Consider the following 23,754-nt stretch of genomic DNA (forward strand, 5'->3'; position numbering starts at 1 on the left):
AAATATTTCTCCAAGCCTTAATTAATTCCTTTGTAAAATGATGATGCCTTATTTTATAAGTTGTAGTGGAGACACTTTAAAGAGATAAAATACATAGCTTTACAATCTCTAGCATATAATAAGTGCTTAAATTGTAAGTCCCTTCTCTATTTAAAGAAAAGAAGGAATACTGGAATAACTGGAAAAGCAGGAAGAGACTGACATCTTGAAGGATGGAAAAAATTTAAATATTCAGAAGTAGAAAAAACAGTGAAAGCAGGGAAGAAACAAACCATGTGAGGTGTGTTATTTTAAATAGTGCTCAAATACCAGCTGTATACCATGAGAAAACTGAAGACTTAGTACCTGAAGTGTCAGCTGATTTGCAAGGCCAGCCGAAGGAATGAAATAACTATGTAATTGAAGGTATAATTATATGGTGAACTGAAACTTGTTCTTTATTCTTAACATTAAGCAGCTTTCAACATTTGTCTACTGATGTGCACAGATAAAAGGAAGAGCTCAGGTGAGAGTGGTGAGAAAACCGCATGGCAGTCAATTCAAGAAAAATGTCTACATCCTACTTTACAGAAACAATGCACAAAGTTTTGAGTCTCATGGCAAAAATGTTATTTTTATTATTCTTACAGCTAACTTTATGGACATTCTTCTTTGCAAACAACTGAGGGTATCTAAAAAGTGGCAACAAGAAGGCAGGTCTCCAACCTTTCATTCCTAGGTCATATGATGAAGCTTTGCAGTTGCTCACCATTGTTTTAAAGTCAGACACATGTGGATCCCCACTTAGGACTTCCACTTACCAGTTTTGTAACTTTTAGTGAATTAGACAATCAATATGTATCTCACAGTACTCCCAGAAAAATATCTAAGGTAACAAATTTGGCCAAAAACATAACTCTCCTTAAGTCTTATTACCCTTCCTAGCTGATAATACCCCAATAATTAGTACGATTATAGTGAAGAATTAAATGGGATAATCCATGTAGAGCTCCTAGCCTTACACCTTAAGCTCATGTGCTTGAATTTATTACATTCCTTTTTCTTATGTGTTTGTATCCACACTAAAACTAGTCTATTTTCAGACAGTCATCAAATGGAAAAGTATATAGTCATTTTGCTGGCTCTGATTTCAGCCATGAGCCCCAACTGAAACCACTTTCCTGATTTTACATGCCTAACCCAGCTTGAATGTCTAGTAAGTGCTGTCTAATGGATTTTATTGTTTTCCTTACTGTGCTCATTATAAATGCAGATAATTACATATTTGCATTAGGAATATGCTGCTTCCAAAGCACACAGACCACTTTTTTTAAGTACTTATTTGAGACTTAATGCTTTCCCAGATTTGGACAAGGCCAGTCAAGGGTTTTCCCCAGAGCTTCTCTATCTGCAAACAGGCCAGTTTAAATACATGTGCACACACACGCACACACCACTTCTTCCACAGCAAGACTGAAGAGAGCTGTTCTCTTTATAATTCTCTTATCAAAAATAAATCTTGACTAATTTCAGTCGCAAAATATTTTATGTGAAACTACTCAGCACAATGTCTGTATCCTAAGAGATACCCAATTATTAGTTTCCCCCCACATATAAGTGGATATAAAAAAAAATTTTAATTTTCTCACTTTTTGAAATTTAATAAGTACCCAGTCTTTGTATTTAGTCTTCTAGACATTGTAAAAGTAGTCAGTCTTATTTAAGCTCACATCCTAAAAGAATCCCAACAAGGTCTAAATACTGTGCTAATTACTGTTAGCAAAGGGGATGATATTAAATAGTAGAACCCCACCCATTTTTACCATTCTAAATTACCGCTAGCAAAGAAAGACAAAAATCCAGACAGTCTAGCTGTTAGGGCTGTATCTACAATCTGTGGATTCTATTCCTTATCCTATTTAAAACGCAGGGTGAGATACTGTCACACAGCAGTGGCAGTAAACTGGTCCATCCTAGAAGACTACAATCCTGGAAAACTCATTTTTGTACTCTGATCAGTATTCTAAAAATCCAAACAGCCAGAACAACAGAAGCAAAATTAATAGGTACTACTTTTTGCTGTATCCCTAAGAAATCAATTAAATACATTTTATAAACTAATCACTACAAGTTCATAGCTTCATGTACTCAAATTGTTATAAATCATAGTATGTATCTGAAAATATCCACCCAAAGCAACTTTATTTTTAACGTTTATTTATTTTTGAGAGAAATAGAGAGACAGAGAGAGACAGAGCAAGCGCACAAGCACCAGCATGGGAGGGGCAGAGAGAGAGAGGGGGACACACAATCCAAAGCAGGCTCCAGGCTGTCAGCACAGGGTCCAATGCTGGGCTCAAAGTCACAAACCGTGAGATCATGACCTGAGGCAAAGTTGGGACACTTACCCGACTGAGCCACCCAGGCGCCCCCAAAATACCTTTATTTTAAATTCAAATACACACACACACACACACACACACACACACACACACGCACACACACACGGGAAAACTAGAAATAGTCTAAGACTTTTTTGCAAAGCTCAATCAATTAAGCCCATAATTCCATTCTTTTATTTGTTAGAATACTACAGTAAGATAGTATGCTTGAAAAACCATAAGCAAACATACAAGTTGTGGGTATGATAAAATCATATATAGCAAAAGAAGGAAAGACAAAAGAATATTGCATTCTGCCCAATAAATCTCTAAGCAAAATAAGTGAAAATATTTTTTCATAGAACAAAACCCAAATTAAAAATAATGTGTTAAAAAATAACAAATTTTGGTGACTGGCATATGCTAAATAGGCTTTAATATTATTGTATACGCAGGGTAATAATATGGGTCATGGAAGTGTTGTGGCTAATATTAATCTGATTAATAAATAGTATGTTCTATTCTATGTAGCTCATTCCTTTCTTGTATGATCTTTCTATAGGACTTCTTAAAATAACTGAACTGGGTGGGGTAGAGTTTTAAAACAACTAACCATACAACTTTTCCTTAATAGCATTTGCTGTCAATTCCAAAATGACACAAGCAAGATTTCTACGGGAAAGCAGCCACTGATCTCTCACTTTAGTTTCTCTCTTTTATACACAAAAAAAGAAAAAAATTAGTGTGTTCCTATAATCATACCTATTCTTTCTTCTTTGGAATATTTATCTTAGTGATGGCTAAATGTCTGTAGCATGCTCATTATTTAAACAATCTCAATAATCAAATTATTCACCCAGCTGTAAAGATTTACCACCTCTCACCTCTGGTAGAGCAGAAATGTTATTGTTCTCTAAATTCAGCTCTTCAAGGGCACTGCATTTTGCCAAGGATCTGGGTATTGCTGACAATCTGTTGTATCTCAGACCAAGACGACTTAAACTGGACAGGTTTCCTGTGAACACAAAAAAGAATTTTTTTTTTTAAATCTGATGAACTTGTCACTCTCCCTGGCAGTAATATGAATTACTGTGAAGTACTATTTCAGCAGGATCCTTAATTCCTAGCACCAAGGAACTACACACTACCCTTTCAATTAGGATGAAACTGAAACCACTTTTGTGTCCACTTGTCTTAGAGAAATAATGAAATACACAGTCATAAAGTCAATTTTAAAAATGAATTATTACAAACTATTGGCATACTTTAATAACAAATTGACCTATTTAGATATGGCCTAATTGAATGACAAAGTACTGTATGTTTTAAATTTATAATAATCATCCCATTTGTATATATGGGATCTTGATCCAACAAAGAACAATGGTTATATATAAAAATGTTCATGTAATTTTAAATAAATTTCCAAATTTCTAAAATGGCATTATTTAAAATACAAATGCACAATTATTCTGTGAGATTGGAAAGGTTCAGTATTTTTCATGAGTTTAAATACAAACGTTCCAAAATTTCTGAAGATCAACCTGATGGTAAAAATTTTCTGAATTTTTCTTTTAAATTCCTTTACATTAAAATTTTTTTAGAAAGTTAAAGTTATATTCTCTCTTAATAATCTAAGCATAACCAATTTAAGCACAAATTAGCTATAACTGAATACATTAAAAAGCAGAGTAGAAATATAGGCTAGTTTATTGGCAAGTTACATGTAAGCTTACATAGATGAATATGAGGATACCTGCCATCATAAAAAATTTAATCAAACTTGATTTCCCAAACAATATACACTAGAGAACAAGTTTATTTTTGATACCAGAAAGGGGGGAAAAAAAGGTAACAGTTGCAAGAATTTAGTTCAATGTAACTATTTGTCATGGCTGGTTAATTTCTTTTCTGACTTCACATTACAACTGCTGCTGTCACATTTTTAGATGGGCCAGGTTTAAATGTCAAATGTAGCCTCTAGTTTTAAATTGAACAGTATTACTAATGTTAAAAAAATTACAGCAGCAGATACCTCCTGTGCCACACTTAACTTTTTGGAGACCAATATTTTGATGTCTGTCAACTTCTACCAACTTTCTGAAGTCTTCCCATTTCTTTCTCTTTGCTTTGACCATTTCTCAGAAAGTTATTGGGTAACTTTCTTTCTGAGATGTAACATTACCACAGTACTTACAGAAAACACATAATTAGCTTTTAACACAAATTAAGCCCTGGAACCCCACGAGGGAGGTCACTACGCCTCATAATCCTATCTAGTCATCACTCATCTGCATCGTTCCCTCTTGCTGAAGAGATCAGTGATTAAAGTTGTAAAAAATGATTAAACAGAGCCAATTCTTACTCTTTACATCTCCAAGACAATAATTAGTCATTCATAAAGTATTCTGACAATACCATAAATCTAGCCAGCATTATATAATGCAGAAAAACTTAGCATACATTTCAATTCCTGTAGGAATTGTAATTAGATCTATTCCAGAGGTATGTTATTTTCATTTACATTACTTTCTTATGATAGTGTCTGGAAACTGGGCCAATAGTTTGCTGGTTCTGTTTAAGCAAGATTCCAATAGGCAGAAAACTGAATTCAAAAGCAACAATAAAAACTATCACTTAACAAAAACAAATCAATTTTGTCTTTAAAATGTTTTCTAAATTAACTAAGGATGCTTCACTAGAATCTTTCTAATGACATTCTGGTAAGACGTGTCAATTTTGGAGGGGGAAAAAAACAAGCTGAGGCTTGGAGGACTTTCCAAAGCCCCAGAGAATTTAGAGAATAGAAATAAGGGCAAGAATAATATTTACTATTGTTATTACTGTATTATGACATTGAATATGATACAAATGTTTCTTAAAAGTTGGGTTGGCAAAAATAAAATAAGCTGTTTTATGATGAAATGTTAATTATAGTCATATTTGTAGTGACAAAAATGGGGTCAACCTATTTACTCAAGAATACATGAAGAATTACTTAAACTGGAGACACCACAGTGTCAGACAAAACAAAGGATTTTACATGATCTATAGGACTCTGGGAAAGTTACTTAACTGAGACTATTTCCTCTTCCATAAAGTGGGGATAACACCAAATATTCCACAGTGTGGTTCTAAGGGTTAAACAATGTGCATAAGATATGTAGCACAATGAGTGATACATAACAGATGGTCAAAACATGATTTTATTCTATAGAACATGTCTATATTCTGCTATATCCTATACCTATTAAAATTATGTTACAAAAATTTTAAGATGTGACTTTATGATGTTAAGTGAAAAAAGGTAATAAAAATTATGCATTTTGTATGATCTCAACAATGTAAAAAACAAGTGGAAAAGAGTGGAAAGAAAATATCAAAACTAAAGTTATCTCTATGTGGTAGAATTACCGAAGGTTAAAATGTTTTTCTTTGAACTTGCCTTTTCCTAATTTTCTATAGCTTTGTCATTTATAATTTTTTTAAATGTTTTTATTTATTTTTGAGACAGAGAGAGACAGAGCATGAGCAGGGAAGGAGCAGAGAGAGAGGGAGACACAGAATCAGAAGCAGGCTCCAGGCTCCGAGCCATCAGCACAGAGCCCGATACGAGGCTCGAACTCACAGACTGTGAGATCATGGCCTGAGCCGAAGTCGGACGCTCACCCAGGCGCCCCTATAGCTTTGTCATTTAAAAACATTTTGATAAAGAAAAATCTGTAATTCTAAAGTATTTTAATTTTAAAATCTGCAAAATCTTTTACCATTCTTTTTTTGAATGAGTATTTTACATTATGGAGAGGTTTTATACTAATGTAGAGGTAAGACATTTGGACACTTTACATTGTGAGGCTCATCTTCTGCATAAAGGGTAGATATGAGATAAACTGCAAAAACAGAGTGTGGTGGTTTGAATTCTTAGATAGACACCCTGATTAAAAAGAAAAAAGGCAAAAGATGATAAAATACCTAAGAAACAGCAGAAAGAACCATCTGAGGGTAATAAGCATGGACTTTAGCATAAGATATGGGAAGAGACTTACCAAAGCCACCAACTAGTTACTGGCAAAGCAAGAATCAAACTCAGAGGGCTCCTTATATCAAGTAATCATTCTTCAAGATCTCTACTGATTGTGCTCCAGTTTGCTTGTTATACCTCTTGACACAGAAGCAAAATATGTTCATTCTTACTCCCATGCTGTTGGTCCATGCTGTAGTGCTCGTGGAATACATTTTTATTCCATACGGAGTCCAACAGATTCATTCATTTACGAAGCTTTCCCTGGCCATTCCATCAAGATCTCATTGATTTTCCTGTACACTGGACTTATGGCTGCATACTGTTTTCACTATAAGATGGCATTTAATTATACTTGTTTTTATGTTGTCATTTCATAGATGAGTTACCTCCACCCAATAGATAAACCCCTTTAAGTAACAGACCTTACATACTTCTATCTCCCCACAGAGTATGCTTCAGTGCTAAGCACACAGCAGGCCTTCACTCATACTATCTTTTTTTCTTTAATGTTTATTTATTTTGAGAGAGAGAGAGAGAGAGAGAGAGAGCGAGCGCGTGAGCGAGCGCGTACAGAACCCGAAGTAGGGGATGATCTAAAAAACCATGAGATCATGACCTGAACCGAAATTAAAAGCCTGATGCTTAACGGGCAGATGCTTAACTGACTAAGCCACCCAAGTGCCCCTATTCTGATTTTGAAAGTGAGAAATTCAAAAGTTATTTTGCTTTTGGACGATAAATTTTAGGAATCTGCTTCTATTTATTGGGCTTTTAAGTTGATAAGCATTTAGAATTTGGTTACCATAACTAATCTTTTGTTATTAGAGAAAGCTTCTAGGTCTTGATCAGAATTAAAAATGTTTAAAATATTGTATTTCTGTACTATTGTACTCTTAACAGTGATTGAATGAAGCATGTCAACTGATGGAACAAAATTATGGAGTCTTTGCACTTTACTCTTCAGGCAGATTTCAAAGACTCCTTGGCAAATGCTTCAGCCTTTTATTAAATGCAACAGGTTTCTTCCACAGGCAAAGCAGTGGTATGAAGGACAGAAAGGGATGGTCTGTCTTACTTCCATTTTTTTCCCTAAGGTTGACTGCCTTTTTTACCTTTAACTTCATATAGCAAATTAAACTTTTACTATAACATTTTGAAGCTCTTTAAAATCAGATGTTATCACTGTGTGTAGAAAAATTTCCACCTTGACCAGCCTTGTAGCTATAGTGGCCAGAGGGCATGGGAGAGGCAAAGAATAAAATATTCCTTCCTTCCTTCCCTCCCTATTTTAAAATGAGAACCAAAGAAAAGCATCTCATATAATTTTAAGATTTTACATTTTGCTCCCTAATAGAGAGAGGAGGACAAATAGTAAAATGTTTTAGTTTCTACAGTATTAAAAAGTATGAATGGGGGTGCCTGGGTGGCTCAGTCAGTTAAGTGTCTGACTCTTGATTTCAGCTCACGTCATTATCTCAGGATTCCAGAGATCAAGCCCCAATTCGGGCTCCTGCTGAGCATGGAGCCTGCTTGGGATTCTCTCTCCCTCTGTTTCTGCCCTTCCCCACTCATGTGCTTTCTCTTTCTCTCTCAAATAAATAAATAAATAAAAATAAAAATAAAAATAAAAATAAAAATAAAAATAAAAAGTTAGAACAGGTTTCTTTAAAAATTATAAAATGAGGGGAGCCTGCGTGGCTCAGTGGATTAAGCATCTGACTTCAGCTCAGGTCATGATCTCACGGTTCAGGAGTTTGAGCTCTCCCATCCGGCTCACTGATAACAACTCAGAGCCTGGAGCCTGCTTCAGATTCTGTGTGTGTGTCTCTCTCTGCCCCTCCTCCCCTGCTTGCACTCTGTCTCTGTCTTTCTCAAAAATAAATACGATCTTGTATCTCCCTCTCTTTCTGCCCCTCTTGTGCTTGTGCTCTCTCAAAAATAAACATTAAAAAAATTTACAAAATGAAAATGATGTAGTCAAAATGCCACATGACATTATCTAATACAGAAATTAGTGGTTATTTAAGCAAAAATAGTACCTCCAACTTTCTTGAACTTTTTCTTTTTCCTTTTTTGTGGGGTAGAAGAAGTTGAACTTCCAAAACTGTAATCTGTAAGAATATGCTATTCTGATGAACAGCTCACATTTGTGAAGCCCTTACCACTTTACTGAGAGCATGGCATGTTCAGAGTCATCCACATTTTGCCAAAATCCATTACTCTCAAAAAAAAGAAGGGTGAAATATCAAAACTCTCTTGTGCCAGAAAAAAAACCTGGACATCAGAAATCTGATATTTACTGTGATTCACCCGCTGCAGTGGTTTCAACTCTAACCTCTTTCAGTAAGCAGGTTTTACCACAAACTAAACCACAGCCTAGAAATCAAGCCATAGCTTGCTTTAATGTTGAGCCATTGTGACTAAGAAATAAAATCAATGTTGCTGAGCTTCTGTGTATAAATGTAGGCTGATCACTGCCAATCACTGGCATTTAGCTTTAAGTGCTTAACTTTAAATGTAAGTTGTTCTGTGCTCTGCTCTGACAGCTTGCTTTCTTATGCTGTCACATTTTTAAATTACAGCAACATCAAATGGCTATGAATTAAAATTGGATGCTTTTAACTTCAGCAAATATAATCAGCACCTTTAGGTTAATTCAGTATAACTTTTGAGTAAATTTCTTACTCAAATGATCTTAATCTTATTTTAACAAAGTCTCAAAAAAAAAAAAAAAAAAAAAACCAAATCAGAAAAGACACACAGTTTTAATGATTAAATAATGTCAAAGGTTTTTTTTCCAGAAATGGTGAACTAAGAAACTAAAATCAAACTGAAAAGCAAGCAATATAAAGAATTCTTAAATGAAAACCTACAAGAATGCCACAATTAAAAAGAAAACTAGTAAAGCTGCAATATGAATTTGCACTGCAATTACCTAAAACGTAATTATTAAAACTCTACTTGTTGCTATAACCATAATTACTGTAACATTTCTTCAGAGCCCAGTGCAACAAAAGATCTCTGAATTGTTCTGTGCTCCAGCCTCCAAGGCCAGGTCTTGTTGCAGATTTCTTTCTTTATCTCATTTGAGAAGAAATAGAAAATAAAACATTTTTTCCAATTTCAGACCTTTCACCACTATCCACCGCTGGTTTCAGAAAATCACCAGAGTTATCTCAGAAGGCTTTAACGAAACAAAATGGCTGCTGTAATGAAGTTTAATTATTTTTAGTCATAACTGACTCTTGAATGGGAAAATATTTACATGAAAAAGAATATACTTTTTACTCAGCAGGGCAGACTAACGGTTAAATCAGAGAGACTGTAAATATGTTTTTAAGTCCTCTCTCACTTAACTGCAACCAGCTGTCCCCTCCCCACTTCCTTCTGTCTCTTCTTCACAGAACAAGGTGTAAATGGCAGTGACTACCGCCAACCAGTGATAACTACTCTAGGAGGGTCCATGTTAATTAAAGAAAGGGGTAAAAACATCTTGGTCTACTTGTAAGAAAAAAAAGGCAAGGAAATAAAGTGATTTTTAGAAAACTGACTGTCAGGTGACAATTAAAAGATCTCATTTCAATTGTGAATTAGGGCAAGTTTCTCTGGTCCAGAAAAAAGAGAGAAGAGCAGCTGCTCAGGACTCAAATCAACTGTGCAGGACAGGTGTTCATTTTTGTTTGTTTGTTTTTCATTTTAAGTTATACTTTTCAAGAAGCAGACTAGGAAAAAAAAGGAAAAGTATCAGAAGAACAATATTCCAGTTAGTTTGCTACTAAATGTTTTGGGGTGAATTTCTCTTCTCCAATAAACAAGAGGAAGAATCTCAAAGGTCAATTAAGACTGTTGAGATTTATAACAGACCAAGACCCAAATGTTCAAATTTCTCACCAAATCTCAACCTTCTGCTATACAAAATACTGGGGATGAGAGGGATGGAAAAGGCAAAGTAATCATTTTTAATAATAATAAATGACAGTATTACAGGGGCACCTGAGTGGCTCAGTTGATTGTCTGACCCTCGATTACAGCTCAGGTCATAATCTCATGGTTTGTGAGTATGGGCCCCACATAGGACTCTGTGCTGAGAGCATAGGACCCTGCTTGGGATTCTCATTCTCTCTCTCTCTCTCTCTCTCTCTCTCTCCTTCCCATTCTTGGGCGCTCTGTCTCTGTCTCTCTCAAAATAATAAACTTAAAAAAATGACAATATTATAAAAAATTATAATAAACATTACTTATTCACTTTGCCATTATTTGGATTAACAGTTATAAATACTCCGTTTGCTGAAAACTATCAAAGCATATAAAAATAAATAAAATATTAAATTTTTTCTTATTGTCGGGGCACCTGGGTGGCTCAGTTGGTTAAGTGGCCAACTTCAGCTCAGGTCATGCATGACCTTGCGGTTCAGGAGTTTAAGCCCCATATTGGGCTCTGTGCTGACGGCTCAGAGCCTGGAGCCTGCTTTGGACTCTGTGTCTCCTTCTCTCTGCCCCTCCCCTGCTCATTCTCTGTCTCTCTCTCTCTCTCTTTCTTAAAAATACACATTAAAAAAATTTTTAATAAAATTTTTCTTATTGTTAATATTTCAGTTCTCATTGATTTCCAATACATACTTGTAACCTGATCACATAGAATATGCTAGAAGCGAGGCATTTGTGTTATTCTGAGATGATATCTTAACCACAACAGATTAATAATGAAGTCAAATGTTTTCATATTAATAAACATACTTAAAATATAGTAATTCTGATAGAAGAAGAGATACATACAATTAAGAAATCCAGGAGAAAGGCGGCTACATGGAGAAGTCACTCTTTGTCAAAGGAAGTAAATCCAAGACACCCTGACCCTAGTCCTAGTAAATGGAAGATTTTATCATCCACTACCACCTATACTTCCTCTTTTTGCCAGGGCTGTTCATTTTTGTACTTTAATTTCATCCCCCTTTGATTGTTATTTAACATAACAGAGATATAGACACATGCATAAAATATTAAACAAAACATTGTTGGACTATTTAAGAGTAAGAACAGGGCTGATTGAGGAACAAACCCTATATATATCCATTTGATCAGCTAAAAGAGTAGAGGAAATTATGTGGGTATTTAAGAGAAAGATCATAAGCAGAGACACCAAGAAGTATAAATAAAGGCCCCTACACTAGAACTTGCCTGATAACGCTTAAGGACCAATAAAGTGTTAGCATCTATAATATCCTAAGAAATATACAGTGACTAAGCATCAGTGAGAGGGATATGAGTATTAATACCAGTTCAAGCATCTTTAATTTTGGTTTCCCTAGCTGATTTGCAATAAATAACCTTTATTTTTCTTTCTACAACCGAGCAAGACTTTAATTTTATAAAAGAAGTTGCTTTTTTAAAGTGCTTTTATATAACATTCCACTGAAAACTGATCATGTTAAGATTATGCATCATTCTTTCTTTTTTCCTTTACTGTTGCCATTAGTTGGCTGTTTAGAACAAGCAAACTTACAGACCTATCTTTCAATGTAGGAATATACAATCTATGTAAATAGGTCTACATAACCCAAGAAAACTATAATAAGTATATAAACTACATAAAACTATCAAAATTAAACCTATGTGTTTAGTTGGCTCAGAGTATCCCAGGTAAATGGACCATGAAAGATCAACACTAAAAAATTATAATAGAGTTCTTAAATATACTAGAGTTCTTGAATTTCAGAAATGAAGAAAAGTACTCTGCATGGCCAGGCAAAAAGATTAAGTCACTTGCAATGGGGAAAAAATTGAACTGGCCTCATACTTTTGTACATTCAATGCCAGAAGACAGTAGAACTCTCTCTTAGTTTTACAAAGATTCTTAAAGTAAACAAAGCTGGACCCAATGATTTTTATATCCATCCAAACTGTTCAAATATAAAGATTACAAACAGAGATGCCTGGGTGGCTGAATCAGTTAACTGTCTGACTCTCAGTTTTGGTTTAGGTCATGATCTCATGGTTCATTGAGTTCAAGCCCTGAATCAGGCTCTGTGTTGACAGCACAGAGCTTGCTTGGGATTCTCTCTTTCTCTCTCAAAATAAATTAATTAATTAAAAAAAAAAATAAAGGCTACAAACATTCTATAACTAGGGAACGGTTATTTATGAACTGTTTCTAAGAAAACACTACAAGACTGACTTAAGCCAACCAAGAGATGACTGGGACAACCATGGCAACACAACTGTCAATGAACATGAAGATGAAAAAGAACCAGAGATCAGTCAGCACAAGATATACCATGAATGTCCCAACAGTGTAACACAAATTAGGAGGAAATAAGGACAAAAAAGGACAGGTAGTAGAATAAATTTACTGATTGCCTCATCTATGTCACTCCACTCAGTAAACACAGAACACATATTCAGCTGCACATGGAAGACTTATCACATACTGAGCCATAAAAGAAGTCTCAATAAATTTAAATGATTCAGGTCACAAGTTATGTTTTCAATCACAACAGAATTACATTAGAAATCATGAACAGAAAACCCCTTGGACAATTGTCAGATACTGGGAACTAAATAACGCACTTCTAAATAAATCACAGATCACAGAAGAAACGAAAAAGTAAATTAGAAGGTATTTTGAACAAAACCAAAGAGAAAAACACAATATATCAGGATTTGGGGAATGGTACTAAAGCAGTACATAAGGAGAAATTTATAGCACTAGATACATGTATGAGAAGAAATCTTCAAAGTAACAGCATACAACACAAATTAAATATGTCCGTATGTAGTACAAACTCTACCTCACATCAATGACATCAAGCTTCCAATATAAGAAACCCAAAAAGAATAAAACTCATAGCAGATAATAAAGGCCAAAGTGGAAATCAATGAAATAAAAGTCAAAGAAACAGAGAAAATCAATAAAATTTAGAGATGATCAATATAATTGATACAATCTAATCAAACAGGAAAAGAGAAGATCTAAGTTACTACTAAGTTACTGATATCAGGAATGAGAGTATAGATTCTATAATACTACCATATTATTATTAATAAGGGAGTATTATAAACAATTTTATGCCTATTAAATGTGACAACTTAAATGAAATGAACCTATTCCTTGAAAGACATAAATGATTATGTTTGCTCAAGAATAAAGTGATAACCTAAACAGCTCTCTTTTAAGGAAACAAATTGTTTTTAAAAGCATTCCTACAAAGAAACATCTGGACCCAGGTGGCTTCACTGATGAATCTTACCACAGCTTAAAGGAAGAAATAATGATAATTTTATACAAACTGTTCCCAAAACTGAAGAGTAGAAAACACTTCCATACTTACTATATGTAACCAGCATTACCCTAAAACTGAAACTAGACAAAGACAAGTTTTAGAACATTATATGTGACTAGAAGGTATATTCAAAGCAATTACGTAAATCTAATTTTTAAAACTACCAGAATGTATCTTTTTTCACTATGTCTTCTTGGTAAGCAATGTCAATCATATTAGCTGGGTTTTTGTCAAGTTCAGGGCAAGATTATAAAAGTGTATTTTATTAGTTTCTTCATTGTATTACTTATATTCTCTTTCTAGAACTCCTAGTCTTGTCTCCTGAGACTCTTTTTCAATTATTTTGTATCTATTTCAAATATTTTGTATCTTCTTTTTGTTCCAGATTCTAAGGGACTTCTTCCACTGATCCTACACCATCGCTCTTTTGGTCTTTGGATGTGTTCATTATATTATACAGTATTTCCTTTAAAGTTAAACTTTATATGGCAAGGATATTTCTTTTTTTTTTTTTTTAATTTTTTTTTTTTCAACGGTTTTTATTTATTTTTGGGACAGAGAGAGACAGAGCATGAATGGGGGAGGGGCAGAGAGAGAGGGAGACACAGAATCGGAATCAGGCTCCAGGCTCTGAGCCATCAGCCCAGAGCCTGACGCGGGGCTCGAACTCACGGACCGCGAGATCGTGACCTGGCTGAAGTCGGACGCTTAACCGACTGCGCCACCCAGGCGCCCCATGGCAAGGATATTTCTAAGCAAAGTATTCTTTGTTTCTTTTTTATATCAGCCTGATCATGTTCTATAGATGTAATACAGATCTTTTCTCTTTTTCCTCAAGGGCCATTTTTCTTTGTTTTTTTTGGCCATTTCAATAGATTTTAGAGAGAAAAGGAAGAAAGAATTGCATTCAGTCTCTATTGAACCAGAAATTGGGATTCTTTTATTTACACAGGAAATCTGGTAAAATTACTATGAATATTAGTAGAGCAATTCACTATATGCTGTACATCATCTTGCCTTTCAGAGATGAATCTAATGCAGTTAACTAGACTGCATCCAAAGACTAGACTGCATCCAAACACATCCAAAGACTAACTAGAACACTTAGTCTTACAAATAACAATGTGATATAAAGAACTCTGGACCAAGAATCACAAAGATACAGGTTCTAATGGCTAGCTGTTACATCCTAAAGAAGTCTCAGACTGCTTTCCCGTGAAGAAATAGTAGTCCTGTAACCTAGAACAATTTAATATAACTTATTTAAAAATTTTTTAATGACTGCTTCTGTTTCAAGTAACAGTAGACTAGGTAATTCAGACAAACCCTTCCACTGAAAAAAATTTAAAACTCTTCCAAAACAAAAGTCACAGAGCTAACAAGATAATGACTAATAACCAGGGCAGAAATCAGGTGGGAACCCAAAGAAATAAGCAAAATAATGGAGAAAATTTTGTCCTAAGAGTGCTTCTCTAACTAGAAGATTCAGCTAATTGGGCATGTTTCTGCCAAGAGTCAAAACCTACAGCCAGCCAAGGGTGGAGAGTCCAGAAATCAATGTCAACAGCTAAGGGCTGTACCTTAGCACTAAGAGTAAACCAAAGTAAAACAACCCTCCAATTAGTCTACACGGTACTTTTGAATGACGAGGGACCAGAAAAATCTCAAACCTTAGAACACAGAAGCATTCAAGTGGTCCCTTAGGTACCTGACAGAAACAAACGAAAATCTTTCTGGAGAAAGATATCACCATCATAGGGCTCTTATGATTTAGTAACAGAACCACATAAATATTCATTATAGAAATTATAAAAATTAAGTACAGGTATAAGTTTCCTAAATAAACATTATAGTATCCTTATAACAAACTAATAACTAAAAAGGTGTCCAAACTTTTTAAAATTTCTTTTACTGGTTTGTACAACTATATGGGCATTTAGAAAGATAAACATGACTCTATAAATATAAAACATATCACAACAAGCACTTCCAACTTTTGGAGGCTGTGGCTAGGTCTTTGAAACACATTTTGTACGTCAAGACATCTCTTATCTTAGTCCCTTCAATAGCAGAGATGAACAAACTTTAAGCTATGTTGGCCAAGATTTTAAAAACTGAACAGTAGTGGTTTTATTTTTCAGTGTGGTTTGCTTTAGCAAAGGGACCACACCCTATATAATAGCATGCAACATTCTGAAATAAGCAAAAACAAAAAATGCACTCATTCTGCAATTTAAGCAGTTATAAAATATATATTCAATATCCAATATTCAACATTCTTTTTTATAGTCTAATTGAACTCCTTTCCTAAAACCTAATTATTTTCTTCACCAAGAAATGGAAATAAAAACCACTTTTAAAATACTCTCTTTTAGAAGTTTTACTACTTTAATGGTAATTTTAATCTTTTAACTTTTCTTATAGAAATGGATCAAAAATAGTCTTTTTAATGTCCAAGTAGTTACAAATGACTATCAGTATCTTCTCTCTCCATTCATACCTATAGTATCTGGGAGGTCTAGCAGTTCATTGTGCTGCAAGTCAAGGTTGGTTATCTGTGTGCAGTTTCCAATCTCCTTTGGGAGGTGTTCAAGTTGATTGTGAGCTACATCCAGCGTAATGAGGTTACATAATTCACCTGTAAAATTGACCAACATAAAAATTTAACAAGAATTATTAATGAATATATTAAATAAAACTGAAAGAAAACTTCATGTTTTTTATCATAATTATACTTTCTGAAAAGGTAACAAACACAAGATCTGAAACTGTTAGAAAATGACAGCTTACAAATATTAAATCATTATGTTGTACACCTGGAACTACTGTAATGTTATCTGTCAATTATACCTCAATAATGATAAAAAAGAAAATGACATCTAATAAAGTTAAAATGTTGATTATAAATGACTACCAATCAATATAAATGACGACCAATATTATACACATAGATTCAAGTAACCAATTCAACCACATTTATGTTTGTAAATTCCATACTTTAAATAGAGCTCACCAATTTTTTTTTTTTAATTTTTTTTTTCACCGTTTTTTATTTATTTTTGGGACAGAGAGAGACAGAGCATGAACGGGGGAGGGGCAGAGAGAGAGAGGGAGACACAGAATCGGAAACAGGCTCCAGACTCCGAGCCATCAGCCCAGAGCCCGACGCGGGGCTCGAACTCACGGACCACGAGATCGTGACCTGGCTGAAGTCGGACGCTTAACCGACTGCACCACCCAGGCGCCCCTAGAGCTCACCAATTTTTTAACCAAATTCAACACAAAATATCAAATTCATCTTGAGTTCAATTTGACGGTCAGGTCACCTTCTATCTCAAAACATATATGCTTTCAAATAGGCATACATTCTGATGTCACAGAAATGTACAAAGTGAGGGGCACCTGAGTGGCTCAGTCAGTTAAACGTTGGACTTCGGCTCAGGTCGTGACCTCTTGCAGTTTGTGAATTCGAGCCCCGTGTCAGGCTCTGTACTGACAGCTCAGAGCCCGGAGGCTGCTTCAGATTCTATGTCTCCCTCTCTCTCTGCTCCTCCCCTGTTCACACTCTGTCTCTCTCCCGAAAATAAACAAATATTAAAAAACAAAAAAATGAACAAAATGAGATTTATAAACTGACTCTAGATTTAACAGTACTGCAAAAGGTTAGAAAATAAGGTATATTTTTCCTCATTCTGGTTGAAAGGGCTATACTGGCAATTTAAATTATTCTTAGTGTTATTCTGCAACAAAGAATGTTGCACATTTGAACATAAAGTTTTTGAACAGCTACATTGGTTCCCTCATGATTTCCCTTTTGTTCTAAAAGCAGAAGCTGGAAATACTGAAAAAGTAAGATGAGCAAATAAAGTGCATAGAACTCTGAAAATTGGGTCTGGGATTATTAAGCCACATTGTTATAAATACAGGCAACAAAAGAGAAAATGGATAAACTGAATTTCATCAAAATTAAAAACATATGTTCCATTAAAGGATACTATCGAGAGTGAAAAGGCAACCCACAAAATGGGAGAAAATATCTGCAAATCATGTTATCTGCTAAAGGATTAATATCTAGAACATATAAAGAACTCTTACAACTCAACAACAACAAAAACCCCGATTCATAAATGGTCAAAGAACTTTAATAGACATTTGTCCAAAAAAATCTACAAATGGCCACTAAATATACGAATATGCTCAATATCACTACTCACTAAAAAAAAAAATCAAATCAAAGGTACAGTGAGATACCACCTCACATCCATTAGAATGGCTATAATTGAGGGGCACCTGGGTGGCTCAGTCGGTTAAGTGTCCAACTTCGGCTCAGGTCACGATCTCATGGCTTGTGAGTTCAGCCTCGCGTCGGGCTGTGCTGACAGCTTGGAACCTGGAGCTTGCTTCAGATTCTGTGTCTCCCTCTCTCTCTGCCCCTACCCTGCTCACACTCTGTCTCTCTCTCTCAAAAATAAACATTAAAGGGGCGCCTGGGTGGCGCAGTTGGTTAAGCGACCGACTTCAGCCAGGTCACGATCTCACGATCTCGCGGTCTGTGAGTTCGAGCCCCGCGTCAGGCTCTGGGCTGATGGCTCGGAGCCTGGAGCCTGTTTCCGATTCTGTGTCTCCCTCTCTCTCTGCCCCTCCCCCGTTCATGCTCTGTCTCTCTCTGTCCCAAAAATAAATAAAAAACGTTAAAAAAAATTAAAAAATAAAAAAAATAAAAAAATATATATATAAATAAAAAAAAAATAAACATTAAAAACATAATAAATAAATAAATAAATAAATAAATAAATAAATAAAAAGAATGGCTATAATCAAAAAACAGAAAGTAACAAATGTTGGCAAGGAGATGGAGAAACTGGACCCTTGTGCCTTACCACTCAGGTTTCTCAGGATGAAGACAGAAGAAAAATCCCCTCCTGTTCTTACCCAAGCACTGTATAATCAAATTGTAGAAAATCCAAGACACAAAGAAAATTTTGGAAGAAGCTACAGGATAAAAGCACCTTACTTTTAGAGGAACAAGGGTAAGAACTGTACTAGACTTCTCTTCAGAATACCACTTAAGCAAAAAAAAAAAAAAAAAGAAAGAAAGAAAGAAAGAAAGAAAGAAAGAAATGAAATACTTAGTCTTGAAAGAAAAAAACCATCAACCTAAAAGTCTGTATCCAGTGAAAGTATCCTTCAAAAGTAAAAGAGAAATTGGGGCGCCTGGGTGGCTCAGTCGGTTAAGCAGCCGACTTCGGCTCGGGTCATGATCTCGCGGTCAGTGAGTTCAAGCCCCGTATCAGGCTCTGTGCTGACAGCTCAGAGCCTGGAGCCTGTTTCGGATTCTGTGTCTCCCTCTCTCTGACCCTCCCCTGTTCATGCTCTGTCTCTCTCTGTCTCAAAAATAAATAAACGTTAAAAAAAAAAAAAAAGTAAAAGAGAAATAAAGACTTTGTCAAACAAAAATTGACGAAGTTTGTCGCCAGTAGACCTGTCTTGCAAGAAATACTAAAAGAAGTTCTTCAAAAAGAAGAAAATTATATAGGATGGTAATTTGGATCTATATGAAAGAAGAGCATGACCTAACAGATAACAGGCTTGTTCAAAGTAATAATAGCAACAATATATTAGATGATTGCAGATTAAGGATAAATGAAACGAATGACAGCAGTGTTATAAGGGACAGAAGGGAGGAATTGGCTATATTCTGTTTTAAGGTAACCACACTACCCATGAAGTGGTATAGTGTTATTTGAAAGTTGACTAATATTAGCTGTAAATTCATACTGCAGACTCTAGGACAAAACACTCACTCTTACATCTAAAAATTAAAAGAAGTATAAACAATACACTAAGAAGAGAGAAAATGGAGTAATATAAAATCCTCAGTTAAGACCAAATAATGCAAAAGATGATGAAAGAACAAGTTCAGCTAATAGAAAACAGTTACCAATATAGTTTATATTAATCCAATAGAACCAGTAAACATTTTATATGTAATAAATATACCAAATAAAAGAGACTGTCAGAGGGGCTCAGTCGGTTAAGCATCTGACTCTTGATTTCGACTCCTGTCACGATCTCACAGTTTGGGTTTCTGAGATGGAGTCCCTCTTCAGGCTCTGGGGTGACAGTGTGGAGCCTGCTTGGGATTCTCTCAGCTCCTCTACTGCTCATGTGCGCATGCACTCTCTTTTTCAAAATAAACAAACATTAAAAAAAAAACAAAAAACCCAGGGGCACCTGGGTAGCTCAGTTAAGTGTTCGTCCAACTTCAGCTCAGGACATGATCTCAGGGTCCACGAGTTCAAGCCCTGCGTCGGGCTCTGTGCTGACAGCTCAGAGCCTGGAGCCTGCTTCAGATTCTGGGTTTCCCTTTCTCTCTGCCCCTCCCCCACTCGTTCTCTCTCTCTCTCTCTCTCTCTCTCTCTCAAAAACAAAAACATTAAAAAAAACATTAAAAAAACCCCAACTGCATGTTGTCTTCAAAAAGCCACTTTAAATACAGACACCGGTAGATTAAAAGTAATGGGATAGAGAAATACAAAGTTAATGTTAATCAAACGAAAGCTGGAGTAGCTACAATAAATTCAGACAAAGTTGACTTCAAAGTAAGGAAAATTATCAGGGATATAGAAAGCATTACATAATGGCAAATGGAGCAACTCTCCAAAACATAATCCTTAAAGTGTACATACCTGCTTATCTCCTCTATATCTAGTATTTTGTGTGTGTGTGTGTGTGTGTGTGTGTGTGTGTGTGTGTGTGTGTGTGTGTGTATTATAGCATCACGTTAACTTAAAGAATGAATGAAGATAACTGGGGAAGGTAAAATTTGGGCTCTAATGCTCTTCAAGCCAGAAGTAACAAAAACATTTTTTTTTATATTTGCCATCATATTTTCTAATAAATGATACTTATTTAGTTTCCATTAAAATAACTTCTACTACCCTAAAGGAAGATACTCCAAAAGTGAGTTGAGGCAAGTAAATAAAGCAAGATGGAAGACTTTCTTTAACTTTAACCCATATGGAACAGGGGTGATTCAACTCAGTTACCAATATACTGCGGGACTCCTCAACTTAAGTACTATGACATTTTGGACTGGATAATTCATTGCTATAGGAGGCTGTCTTATGTATAAGCAGCACCCCTAGCCTTTACCCATTAAATGCAAATAGCACCCACCAACCAAGCTGTAACAATCAAAATTGTCTCTAGACATTAACAAATGTCCTCTGTTGTAACATTAACAAAATTGCCCTCAGTTGAGAATCACGGATACGATGGAATAAAATTCAATACTATCCAATTTTCACACTTTTCAAAAGAAGCTGGAAACGTAGATTTTCATGTAAAATCTTTTAATGCTTAAATGTTAACTAATTCTTAGGTTAAAACAGAACAAAACACTGTCTTACTAAACACATTTGTGGACCTTTTTCAGTATTCAGAATGCCAGTTTGATAACCTCTGAACATAGATTAGTTACTAACATTTTAGGACAGAAATTTGCATACGACTATCTAATATTAAAACTAAAAAGTGTTTTTAAAAAGCAGAATATAATCACCTGGACTCAAATTAAGTTAAACCCTTTTGATTTGTGTAAATCACCACATGGCAACTGGACTATTTTGAACACATATTCTCTCCAGAAAGTTATCCTCCAGCACTACAAAACTCTGCAAAGTCAGCAAATCATGGTAATACTGACATATTAGGAAAGAGTGTCACCTAGTAACACTAATACTTCTTTCTCACAATCTAGTAATCTCTAAATATTTTGAAGATGATTAAAACTCAGGAAATGTGATTTAATTTTAACAACACACAAAAAAATAACGATTTAAAAATCTGGTCTGTTAGTCCCTGAAATATTGGATTGTACACTCTATTATATACATTATATTAATGCATATTATATATATTATATAGTTAAGTATAGTTATATATAGTATTGTGGATTAAATGTGAAAATTATTTTAGACTTTCCCCAAAATCCATGTATAAATTTTAAGACCCATGAAGAACTTAAAATTTTCTTCAGTCCAAAGAAAAAGATCTAGGAAAATTCAGGGAAGTTTATCATTTATATATAGTTTCCATGAAAATCTGAAATATTTTCAAAACTAATCCAAAATGTCCTATTTAATGCAATTAACAAAACCTTCTTAGTGGTGGTGGTGGTGGGACAGTTTAAGATTGCTCTTCTTTAGAGTAATACTCATAACTTCCCAAGCTTCTCTTGTTCATATTCAGACAGTTAGAAACCTCTGAAAATTATGAATATATGATAAATTCTGTAGTTGGCAACACTGTGCCAGGGTAAGAGCCTAGGTTACAATTTGCAAGATATTTACATATTAAATATCTAAGCACTTCATGAAATAATTTGCTACAGCACTATTTGCTATTTCTACACTCTGTCCAGCTACACAGTAAACATGTTTCACCACATATGAAATATAATAAAAAACAAAACAAAATGTAAGTCCATTCTAGATGGTTTTCAAGGACAATAACCAAGGTGTTAACAGTGACTTGCTTCTGATGGGGTTTAAGAGTGGTTTTTATTTTCTACTTCATACATTTGTATTTTGCAATTTTTGTTTTTATGTATTTTTTAATTCCAAGAAGAAAAAAAGGGGGGAGATTCAAGAGGGAAACACTAGCAGTCTCTCCTCCACTATTCATGGAAGAGCACTTTCTGATCCCAAATAGAAGCTTCCTGTCTGTGGAGCAGATGCATCCTTCAGTGAAAACAAACGGATCACCCTATTGTACTGCTAACGTCAGCCATTAATATTATGCATCTTAGGACTCATATTCCACACTTACTAAGCAATCTTTTGATTTTAAATTTGATTTCCCACACATATGCCTACAGAGAGAACACGGACTTCATTCAGTCATCCATTCTACAAATGTTTATTAAACATCTACCATGTGCTAGGATACGGTAAGAGAAAAAAAGATAAAATGCTTGCCTTCATAGAACTTATATTTTAATTAGGAAAAAATAAACTAACATATGATCAAGGTGAGGAAGTATTAAGAGCTATAAAAGAAAATAAAGCCAGATAAAAGCAGAAGAGTATGATGGGGGAAGGAGATTGTAGATGCTGACAATAAATAAAAGGAAAAGAAACCCCGATGAAGTAGCACTTTTTAAAAAATATTTTTCCTTTCTTTATTCTTGAGAGAGAGACAGGGTGTGAGCAGGGGAGGAGCATAGAGAGAGGGAGACAGAATTGGAAGCAGGCTCCAGGCTCTGTCAGCACAGAGCCTGATGTGGGGCTAGAACTCATGAACCGTGAGATCATGACCTGAGCCAAAGTCAGACGCTCAATCGACTGAGTCACCCAGGCGCCCCTCGATGAAGTAGCATTTGAAAACAGACCTAAAATAATGGGAGAGGGAAGAAACAATGAGACTATCTGGTGGAATAATTTTCCAGGCTGAGTGAAGAGCAAGCACAAAGACTCTGAGGCAAGAGAGTAGTTCAAAACACAACAGAAGGCCAATGTGGCTGGAATCATGATTAAGGAAATCAGGTGGTAGGAGATGAAGTAGATCTCAGTCAGATTCATTTAAGGTCTTATAGGCTAAGGTAAGGATTTCAGCTTTGACTAAGGAGATAGTGGTAATGGTAATAAGAGTGTTTTTTGTTGTTGTTGTTTTTATAGCAGTTTACAGAAAAATTGCACAGCAAGTACAGAGAGTTCCCATATAGCTCTTCCCCACAATTTCCCCTATTAACATCTTCCATTATTAGGTGGTACACATGTTGCAGCTGATAGATCAACACTGATATATTATTTCTAATTGAAAGTTCTTATTTTACATTAGCATTCACTCTTTGGGTTGTCCAGTTCTATGGGCCTTGATAAATACAAAATATCATGTATCCATCATTACAAATATCGTATAGAATAGTTTAACTGCCCTAAAAATCACCTGCTTCACCTAGTTATTCACCCCACTTTCCCTCTCCCCCAGAGGCCCTGGCAACCACTGATCTTTTCCTTTTTCCTTTTCTAGAGTGTTACGTATAGTTGGAATCATAAATGATGTAAAATTTTTTAGACTGGCTTCT

The 23,754-nt window shown here is 35.1% G+C and overlaps 1 protein-coding gene across 4 annotated transcripts in view; it reads right to left on the minus strand.

Moving 5' to 3' along the window:
• The window catches only part of SHOC2 (SHOC2 leucine rich repeat scaffold protein), a 108,006-nt gene that overhangs the window by 13,228 nt on the left and 71,024 nt on the right, over positions 1-23,754 (minus strand). For all 4 annotated transcript variants that reach the window (XM_078434829.2, XM_078434827.2, XM_078434828.2 and 1 more), the window contains 2 exons: positions 16,165-16,302; positions 3,245-3,375 (listed from right to left, as the gene is read on the minus strand). In XM_078434829.2, coding sequence (XP_078290955.1) covers positions 3,245-3,375; positions 16,165-16,302 — 269 coding nt within the window. The remainder of the gene's footprint in view (positions 1-3,244; positions 3,376-16,164; positions 16,303-23,754) is intronic.

The sequence above is a fragment of the Panthera onca genome, chromosome D2, assembly GCF_046562875.1.
Source record: "Panthera onca isolate mPanOnc1 chromosome D2, mPanOnc1 haplotype 2, whole genome shotgun sequence".
In the NCBI taxonomy this organism is placed as follows: domain Eukaryota; kingdom Metazoa; phylum Chordata; class Mammalia; order Carnivora; family Felidae; genus Panthera; species Panthera onca.